The sequence below is a fragment of the Nematolebias whitei genome, chromosome 9 (genome assembly GCF_014905685.2).
Source record: "Nematolebias whitei isolate Nwh7 chromosome 9, NemWhi1, whole genome shotgun sequence".
NCBI classification, from domain to species: domain Eukaryota; kingdom Metazoa; phylum Chordata; class Actinopteri; order Cyprinodontiformes; family Rivulidae; genus Nematolebias; species Nematolebias whitei.
This window is the reverse complement of record NC_056506.1, coordinates 47,510,250-47,521,152: the sequence shown is the minus strand read 5'-3', so window position 1 is coordinate 47,521,152 and position 10,903 is coordinate 47,510,250. Positions and strand designations below refer to the sequence as shown.

Below are 10,903 nucleotides of genomic sequence, written 5' to 3'. Positions count from 1 at the left end.
AGGACACGTCCATCATGAGACAGCAGGACAGAAGGACACATCCATCATGAGACAGAAGGACACGTCCATCATGAGAGACAGCAGGACAGAAGGACACACCCAGAGGACAGGAGGACACATCCATCATGAGACAGAAGGACACATCCGTCATGAGAGACAGAATGACATGTCCATCATGAGACAGGACACGTCCATCATGAGAGACAGCAGGACAGAAGGACACATCCAGAGGACAGGAGGAGCAGACAGAGCCACGGCTGCTGCTGCATCTTTTTGACAAACGTCATATTTTATCATATTTTGACCAAAAAAAAAGTTTTATTGAAGTAAGACGTTTCCACAAAGTCAAGATTTTATTTTAAATTTAGATCATTATTAAAGTGTAAAGATTAATCCTCAATATGAAAAATATCTGAAAAATCTCAGTGTATAGTTGCAGTGGGATGATTTATTTTAATATGAAAGATTCAGACAATAAATAAACTTTATCTGAAATTAATGCGTCAAAATATATTTAACAAGAAGAAAAGCTGAGCAGTTTTTGGAGGGAACAAAGTTAATGTTTAAAAACATTTATTTAAAAAAAGATTATTTAAAACATAATGATAAGTTGTTTTAAATGTGTAAAAGTATGTTGGTATTTATTAGTATGAAGGTTTGAATTTATTTTATTTTATTTTTTCAGTGTGAAGAATTTTGGAAAGTCAAGACATTTTTTATCAGAAAACCCAAGAAAATTAAAAACAAGAAAATTAAAAAAGAAAAAACAAGTTCAAATTCAGGAAGAACAAAAAAAATTAGTTTTTTGGGCCAATAAACTTTTTATATACTAAAATACGCAAACGGGCCACTAAATTAATGAAACATAATCTAATTGATATTTATTAATAATTATAATAATAAAAAATAAAAAATATATAATTTATTTATTTAATAAAAAAATTAATAAACTGCTTTTTGAACATGAAAAACTTCAGAAAAATAAGATAATTTTAATTAAATATTTAATTAGAGGCTTTACTGACAACTGAAAATGTTTATAGCTGAAAGACATAACTTTTAAAATTATTCTACAATTAATATCATTAGGTCCCAAAAGGGTCTCTCTCACCAAAATGTAAATAAATAGAATAAATAAATATTTTATTGACTTTCACTGCATAAGACCTTTATACCAGTTTCAGACATAACCACATACATAAATGTATTTATTTATTTGTTGTGCGTTTCCTGCTCCTTTAGTCCAAAGAACCTCTGATTTCCTGAGCGGGGAAAAATTCAAAATGTGCAATTTTTCTAAAACATAAGATGCAAAGTGAAATTCTTGGCATTAGGTAATTAAACAAAAACTAATAAGAATAATTTTGATGTAATATTTTTGGAGCAATGAGACATTTTTCCATAAACTTTCACTAAATACTATCCTTACTGGGTTGAGGGGTCCTGAGTTGAAAGTATTCCAATAAAACAAAAAGTACAAACAGGTTTTACTGGTTTAAAAGAAGTCCGTGACCTTCAGGCCCAGTGAGGTCAAGTCCTCAGGGACACTCAGATTTAACTTTGACAGAAACGACAGTAAATGCATAAATTAATACTTTCTGAGGTTCGTGTTTAAACAACACAACTGAAGTTAGGAATATAAACGTTGTGCTAACAATGGGAACAGGTTTCACAGATTAAACTTGTGGGAAAAGCCCCGGATGACTCTGATGATGACGACGATGATGATGTACCTCCGTATGGCGACAGTCAGAGCCTCCGTGGAGCTGGCGCAGGGACAGATCACCTCCGGCTTCAAACCTTTAGTCTGGAAGACGTTGAGGAACGCGTCGCAGGACGAGATTGACCCTGAGAGTCGGACAGATTGAAACATGATCAGCCGTAATTCAGATTAACTTCTAACAAAGTAAAGTTCTACAAGAAGCAGAAGATGAACCTTCATGTTTCTGTTTGAAACCGAAGTGGACCACCATGCCAGCCTACAGCAAAGATCTGAACTTTACATGCTCAGAGGTCAGGACTTCTTTTACAAGCTAAACAAAGTAATTAAAACGAAGAACAGGTGCGGTTTCCTGCACAGGTCAGAGACGACCTCCAGTTTTTACCCACAAATCACCAGCTGTCCACAGCTCATCCTGTGAAGACAACCTCCATCTTTTTCTTCTTTCAGCTGCTCCTTCTTCAGAGGTCGCCACAGCGAACTAAGTCGCACAAACTCTGCAATTATTTTTACGCCGGATGTGACACAACCACAGACCAACGAGCTACCACAGCCCTCTGTGTGGAGCAGATGGTGGGGCCCTGAACAGAGCCTTGCTCAAGGGCCCAGAGTGGGGCAAATGAAGGTGGAGGCAGGTGCGAATGTTTCACCTGTCCCGCCCACATTTTGGTGGTCCGGGGTTTGAACCGGCGACCTTCTGATCACAGGCTCGCCTTCTTTAACCTCTGCTCCACCCTCCCTCCGTAAAGACAACCTCCATCAGAAAAATGCAAAGTTTTACAAGGTAAAAATAAAAGTAACGTAAAGAAACCAGATCCAGGGTTGTTACACATTTCAAAACTCCAGATGTTTTCATATTTCCAGATGTTTTTAAATCTGAATTTTCAGGTGGATTTTTAACATCTTAAAACAAATAATTAATATAAATGCATATTAAAGGCTGATCAAAGGCAGGAAATGGCATTATACTAAAAAAAGTTTGAATAAACATGTACTCCTATTGAGTTTATGGTCCTAAATTTTTGTTTAATACAGCATAATATTATTTTTTTAATATAAAACCATATTTTAAGTTAAACAGAAAATCTATTGGGGGCAACATGTGACAAATATTCAGCATTAATTTAGCATATTTTAGAAAGATTTATAAAGTGAACTTTTACGGATTATTACCAGTAATGTGAAACTGAGCAGTTTATTTTTTAGAATTAAAATATTTATTTAAAAAAAAAAAAGGTCTGGAAACATTTTTTCCCACTAAGATTACTGAACATAATTCTATAATTTTCCTGTGTGGGAACTCTGCAGACCCGTGGTCAAACAGGAAGTTTGCTGCATGGCTCTGCAGGTGAATGCACGACGTCACATACTCAGGAAACATCTGGATAACCCACAATAATAAGTTCAATTATAAAAAGTCTAATTTAGGTTTTCTTCTTTCATCTCTTGTGCTTTTTGACCACATCTTAAACCAGTAAACAGCAAGGCTTTCCTTACATGGATTGGAACCGTCAGCCACCACCAGCATGCGCAGGGAGCTCAGGTTGACGTCCCGCTGGTCCCGATGGGCCACCAGAGCCCAGTGCATGTCCCTGGACTTGACACAGGCCACCCTCGCTGCAGACGACACATCACACACAAAAACCTCCTGAAAAAACTGCAGCGATTCAACAGAGCCCAGAGAAATATTACTACTTGAAAACAAAGTAACGTTTTTTTTGCTTTAATGTGGTTAAACTTGTACTCTTAAGTTTCTGTTTGTTTCATGGTTTGACGCTCTATACCAGGGTTATTCAACTGGCGGCTCAGGGGCCAAAACAGGCCCACGGATGAACTCCGTTCGGCCCACCAATGGGTTCATTTGTAAATAAAACTAGAGTTTAAACCATAAAACAAACTTAATGACAATAACTGCTGGATGTCCAGCCCCTGAGATCTTGGCTTTCAGTAACTGAGGACCCCTGAGCAGTTTAGTTGAAAAGCCCTGCTCTATACCGAGCCTGGGTCGGGCCAAAATGATGTGCTTGATGGGCCGGCTGGGTCGGTCTGGGGCTTTGGATGCAGTTTTGCGAGTCATACAGCACAAAGAAAACTAAATAAGAATGCACAATATAAATTGTGTTAATCTACTTGTTAAGAAGGAGGTAGGTCCGACCGGCCGGTTGAAAGAGGTAAAAACAAGTCTTTAGCTTTTTGATGGATCAGCTGATCACCGGCCGCGTGCGTCTCCGCACCCTGCTGTCATCTGATGCTACAGAAGCCGAAGCGAGCAGCGCGTTCAATTAAAATAGCCTTGTTCTATATTTTTCCAAATAATGTTGCTCTAAAAAAGAATCTTTACAGTTGAGTTTTTGGGCCATTCGTTTTGTTAATATCCATGTTAATAAACAAGAAATCCTATATCTTCCTTTTTTTTATATGTTTTTAAAATATATCAAACTGATTTGCTTACAAAAACAGTAAAAGCTTAATTTATTTTATTTTTTTCTGGGTTCGGGTCTGTAATTACAGTTAAAGGATCAGGTCGGATTTTTTAGGCCCGAATTCAACTCTTATGTAAAGTTGGACTTAGGTTGAATTGCCATTTTTATTTTTATTACAGCTTTGACATAAATACAGTTTATTTGTACAATTTCTACCAAATGATTCTGCTGCAAAAAGTTCCAAGAAATCTTGTGTTTTGGTGAAATATTTCATAAAATGAAGTTGGTGTACGCTGCATTTTTAAAGGTTTTAAAGCACAAGTTGAATGGAAAACTTTCTAAATGTCCTAATGAGATTTTTAGTTATACTGATTTTATTTTGAAACAAGCTGAAGGTGGTGGTACCTTTATACTGGCAGACCTTCTGGATCCAGGACAGAGGGTTCACCTTCATCAGGGCGTAGGGGATGCTGATGACGTGCATCATGTTCATCACGCTCTGAAGGACAGGAGGACAAATATTTACAGAACTACTTTTCTTTCTTCAGTACTAAACACTGAATACATGCAGGGCTTTTCTTACGGTCAGGATGGCGTGCCACAGCCCCACATCCTTCTTGAAGTCTAAAACATTCACTATGGTCTCAGCTGCAAACAGAAACAGAGATTTTTTTAATTCAACCTTTATTTCTACAGGTTAGTCTCATTGAGTCACGAGGACTCATTTTAAAGAGAGACCTGTTTTAAACAAAGAACACAGATGAGGTACAGACAATAAACAGCCATGAAATGCTTTTAAAATGAAAAGTAAATAAAAGTAGTGGTATAAAACAAAATAAAAACAAGCTAGATTATGAAACGAGGTAAAATACTAAAAACAGGAACATGTCTGCGTTGATTTTTACATTAAACTTAATAGTTTAAAATCCCTTAGAGAGGTCAAGGTCGACAATTACAGATCTTTTTGTAAAATATTCCAGGAAACGGGAGCGGAATAAGAGAACGGCCTTTTCGCCGAGCTCAGTACACACTGAGGGGACGCTGCAGGTAATAATGTCCTGAGCGCGCACGCTGTAGCTGCACTCACACAGAGACATGTAGGAGGAGATGTATGAAGGCAGCAGACCAAGAAGTGATTTAAAGATGAAAATGTACCAGTGAGAGGGTCTGCGTAAAGTTAATGATACCGTACCAATTTATTTCTAAAGCACTTAAAATACAACAAGCAGCCGTCCGAAGTGCTGTACAAAATTAAAAACAAACAAAAAACAGTAAAACAATAAAAACACCTAAATATATATATAAAAAAATAATCAGAACATCACAAGTAAAAGAATACAACATTAGGACACAGATGCTGAGTCGCTCTAGGTGAAAAATGTGAAAAAAAAAAGTCTTTTTAAACGAACAAAAAAGGTTGAATCATGTCATCTGGACTTCGTTTTTTTTGTTAAAAAGAAACGTTTCGCCCCTCATCCAAGAGGCTTCGTCAGTCTGAGGCCTAGACATGATTCAACCTTTTTTGTTGTTATATACCTGGATGACTGAGAAAACAAACTTTGTGTTTTTGAAACCATTAGTGAAAAGGCCAGACTTCAGGGGTATCTGAGGCAGGCTTGAAACACAAGAGTCAGGGTGGCTTCTGGGTAATACCAGATGGCTAGGCCTCAGACTGACGAAGCCTCTTGGATGAGGGGCGAAACGTTTCTTTTTAACAAAAAAAACGAAGTCCAGATGACATGATTCAACCTTTTTTGTTGTTATATACCTGGATGACTGAGAAAACAAACTTTGTGTCTTTTTAAACGAGTTTTAAAAACAGAAAGTGACGGGGCCTGCCCGACCTCCAGCGGCAGCTCATTCCACAATTTAGGAGCCAGAGCTGAAAACGCTCCGTCTCCTCTGGATTTATAAAAGGTTTTCAGGACTGCTAAAAGCATCTGGGCAGAGGATCTAAGAGCATGTGATGGTATGTAAAAGTGAAGCAGTTCAGACTAAGACCGTTCAAAAACTTAAAAACAAACAATAGAACTTTAAAATGAATTCAAAACTGGACAGGAAGCCAGTGAAGGGACATCGCCTGCCTGTACCAGTCAAAAATGGTGCAGCAGCATTTTGTACCAGCTGTAACCGTGAGAGCGAGGCCTTTCAACAGAGAGTTACAATAATCCAGGCGTGAAGCAATAAAAGCGTGGATTACCGGTGTCTAGAAAGGAGGGGCTTGATTTTTGACAGGTGCCTCAGCTGAAAGAAAGAGGACTTAACCACGTTGCTGACATGGCAGTCAAGTGATGATGACCAGTTAACCAGTGAATACTGGGTGCAGTGGTGGGTACGGTAGTTACAGCCAGTTATGAATCTTAATGGACCGTGGTAGACAGCATCCAACATCTGCAGGGTTAGGGTAGTCTTAGCAACTGTTTTAGCTCAACAATAAACAACTGTATCGTCGACATAGAGATGCAAAGTTGCATCAGGAAAGTTTTGACCTACATTCCTTATGTAGATTGTAAAGAGAGTGGGTCCTAAGAGTGAGCCTTGTGGTACACCATTATTGACAGTTAAATAACTGGAAGAAGTAATTGGAGATGTAAAGAGAAACAGCGTTGGAATCATCCAAAGCCCCGTTTTACACATGGAAGGAAAAAAGGAGAAAATACTGTGAAGTCTGCAAAAAAACACACACACGGTAACTTCATTTGAGTCATGATATGGACCTCAGCCTTGGACACCCGCCCTCTACCTGCTCAACAGGTGTGTGCTCACCTTCTGTGTACGAGCAGGACTGTGTGAGGGCCTGGCAGTGCGTGAGCATCGCAACCCTCGTCACCGTCACACCCAGGACACCGCCGTCTTTACACGTCTTGTACTGAGGACAATTAATGCGATGCAACAAAATAAATAAATACAGTTCGCTTCGGCTGCTGTTTAAAAAAAAAAATCACAATTTACAAATGTTCAAAGTTAAAAAACTTAGTGCTGCACTTCTAAAAGTCCTCAGTTCTGTTCTAAAATGTTCAAAAATAAAAAACGAAGTTAAACCTTCGAGTGAAACAGGGCACAGTTAACTGCACATGCTCAATAATAATAATATATTTTTACTATTTATTAAACTTTAATTAGTATTAGAAATGGTTTAGATACAACAGATGCTTCAATAAAATATAAAATGCAACAAAAATCTGTGTTTGTAAATACATAAAACCATTTTCTAATTCAAATCTTTGACGATTTATTAGATCTGATGGTTTTTAACTTTACATTTAATATTCCATTTATTTATGCTTTGGATTGCTTCTATTTATTTCTGTTTATTAATTTAATTTGCCCTTACTCATTGATTTTCTTGAGAAATTAAAAACTACATAATGAAAAAAAAAAATCACCTGAAATAAATAGAAGTTTGTCTTTGAAACGAGTTAAAACAAACAACACTACATAATTTATGTTTTACTTCGTCTGGATGTATTTAACTGGTAAAATAATCCATTGGAAATTTAATTTGTTTAATTACATTACACATACTTTTTTATTACAAATGTAATTATTTAATGCAGAAACCGTTGTGCACATGGTTCTAAAACGAGCCGTCTTTGCATCAGAGGTAAATGTTTCCTGCCGCTGTGCCGCTACAAGGAAACGACATCATCCTCAGACTTTAAACGCTAAGTGACAATAAATGTCTTAGGGATAAAAATTTAAAATATCTGTTGGGTCCCAGTAATCCATCAGAATCCTTCCAAATTAAAATCTGTCTGACAGATCCCGCTGACCTCTATGATGAGCTGCTATTAAAGATATGTCTTCAAAATCTTTTAAAATTAAAATAAATAATAATAAAAACCAAGTGTTTATTTGTCTCAACTGTCAGAGATGTTGTCGCTCTCGTTAAAATACATATTTTTCTTTCAATCATCCTTTAATCATTTTAGTCTTTTTCAATTCAAATGCAATCAAGAAGATTTTTTCTCTCCACTGTTTCACGTGATGTCCAGCTGCTAAAAAAGACGTCGCTTCAAATCCAATCAATCCGTCGGCTGATAACGGCTCCGACCACATCCTGCCTGACCCTCGTGCTTCTAATCCAAACATGTCGCTGCATCGATTTCACGACTGAAACTGGACTAAAGGACCAGTTCTGGTGCTTCCAAGCGCGTCACCTCGATGTAGGCCGTGTCCTGGTTGGCGTCCTTGATTTGTGGGAACCAGTCTTTGGGAGGTTTGGAGAGGTGTTTGGACTCTGTGACGAACCACAGCACCTTGGGCCAACCTGGACACCAAAAACAAAGACACTTTAAAGATAAAACTTAATAACCCAACATTCCTTGAAGGAATGCATATCGCCTAAGTTTTAAACCAAAATCATCTTATATTTGATTTTGGTCAACCTGAAACACTTATATTTTTTCATTCAACCTTTATTTACACAGATAAATCACATTGAGCCTCGAAGACTCATTTAAATGTGAGACCTGTTTGGACAGACAAAAAGTAATGAAAGTGACAACATGTAAAGGATTTGGAGGCAAAATTAAATTCCTAAAAGACTCTTGTTCCTTGGCCGAAGAAAGATAGCCTGAAATTTAAAAAACACCCGGCACATAAGCACTTCGTGACGCAGACACTCCACAGGGGAGTGGGAGACGACAACTCTCATATATCTTGTGAGATATAATAGCACTCAAAATATGTGCTGGAGATCAGTCTCAGCTACTACCACTCTGAGTTTTAGCTGTAAAACTGACTGTTACAGACGTTTTTGTGTTTGCCAACGTCATCTAGCTGTGGTAGCCATATTGACTTGTGGTGACTTCAACAGTTAAACAGTTGTAAAAATACAAACGATGATTTCCTGAGAGTTTCATTTGAATCCATGACATAGTTCAGAAGATATTTTGCTAACAGTAAGTGTTGTCTCTCACCAGTAGATGCTAATGTTGAAGTTTTAAGTGAAGATGTTGCACAATGTGCGATGCTCAGAGTGTGTGGCCTGAACGACTCTCGGCTACTACCACACCAACTTTCAGCTCCAATCAGTAAAAACAACAGAGTTGTAACTGTTCTTGGGGTTCCTATGGTCAGCTGGCTGTGACGGCCATCTTGAATTGGGTTGATCCCAAAAGACAGCAAACTGTATTTGCATTTACAATGTTATTTTTCCTAACAGTTGGAATAAAATCCATCTTAGTTGATGATATTTTGCTAACAGACAGTCAGGGTAGATGGAAACAGTTACTGGAAAAAAAATCCAAGCTGAAATATTGAGCTCAGGGTGCGTTTTGGGGATGAAGCTCAGCTGCTACCACACCCACCTGTAGCTCATTATCTGTATAACTGGTTGAGTTATAACAAAGGTCAGTTAGTTGTGGTGGCCATCTTGAATGTGGTTTACTCAAAAAGTTAATAGATGCTCATCCACTGATTACGTTCTGATAGTTTCATCAAGATCTGATATTTTGCTAATGCTACATGCATGATCAACAACTTCAGCGCCCTTTAGCAAAGTTGAAAGAGAGGACGTGAAGTCCTGAGTGGAGACGGTGTTTTGGGACAGATGAAACAATCAGCCGTGAGGATGAAACCAGCTTGATTACGAGATCAATACGAGAAGCACTCAGGTCTAACGAGCGGCGCACACAATCTCAAATCTACGCCGAGTGGGGAGCAAAGAGTCTGCCGCCATGTTGCTATTTTTAAACCCATTACTGCAAACAGTGGATATTTATCTCCTCCTCTCTACCACTTGTTTGTCCATCGATCTGTTTCTGCACTTCACCGACTCCTCTGCCTTCCTCCCCATCACTCCATCATCCCGTCATCTGTGTCAGAGTCCAGCTGTCTGCTGCCATCGCCGTTTCTTCGTTCCGCTGAGAAACGCTGGAAGAGTGCACGGTCCGGCTCCGACGTCTGACCTTTGACCCGAGTGTGTTTGTGACGGATCACTGGAGCTGTGAAACTCTGGAGTTCAGCTGGTTATTTTAGCAAGTCTCGATATTTCAGGGGTTTTACAAATTTAACATATGATTATTCGTTATAAGTCAGAAGACATTTTTATTTTCCCCGTTTCTAGTTTCTGCCGTAACGTTTTTTTGCAATCAAATATTTTCCAAATAGTTTGTGCTAATTTAACGCGTCGTGTGTCAGCTTGATCGAGAATGGAGTTCTGTGACTTTTAGTAGTTATACTTTTCAAAATATTTTATTTAAAATAAAATTACCTGTATAAAAACACTTTGTCTTCAAATCAACATTCTTCTTTTTGAAATCTGCTTCAGCGTACTCGCTGCATTTTTGTACTTTTATGTTACTTCTAACTTTCAGTTACCGATCTGCAAATTTTACCAGCCGTGCTGCCATTTTTAGTTAATAGCTTGTGTTTAGCTACATTTAGCCTTTACCTGCTACTTTTGACTTAGAAATATTTTTTTCTACTTACGCTTTAGTTCTTGCTGTTACTTTGAGCTTTTACCTAATATTTTGCTACTTTTAGCTTAATAGCTTCCATTTCATTTTTAGTCAGTTGATAGCGTTTGGCTACATTTAGCTTTTACCTACCATATTGCCACTTTTAACTGCTAGCAATAATTTTTCTACTGAAGCTTTAGTTCTTGCAGTTACTTTTAGCTTTTACCTAGCATTTAACTACCTTTAGCTCACAGTTACCATTTCATATTTAGTTAATTGCTAGTGTTTGGCTACTTGTAGCTTTTACCAACCATTTTGCTACCTTTAGCTTATAGCTACCATTTCATATTTTGTTA

General features: G+C 37.9%; 1 protein-coding gene across 1 annotated transcript in view; it reads right to left on the bottom strand.

The window, feature by feature from the left end:
* LOC119414304 (disco-interacting protein 2 homolog C) overlaps positions 1-10,903 on the bottom strand; it is a 211,323-nt gene that overhangs the window by 33,603 nt on the left and 166,817 nt on the right. The window contains exons 12-17 of the mRNA XM_037681399.1: positions 8,304-8,413; positions 6,910-7,012; positions 4,727-4,791; positions 4,549-4,642; positions 3,218-3,337; positions 1,734-1,848 (exon numbers count right to left, since the gene is read on the bottom strand). Of these exons, the coding sequence (XP_037537327.1) occupies positions 1,734-1,848; positions 3,218-3,337; positions 4,549-4,642; positions 4,727-4,791; positions 6,910-7,012; positions 8,304-8,413 (607 nt within the window). The remainder of the gene's footprint in view (positions 1-1,733; positions 1,849-3,217; positions 3,338-4,548; positions 4,643-4,726; positions 4,792-6,909; positions 7,013-8,303; positions 8,414-10,903) is intronic.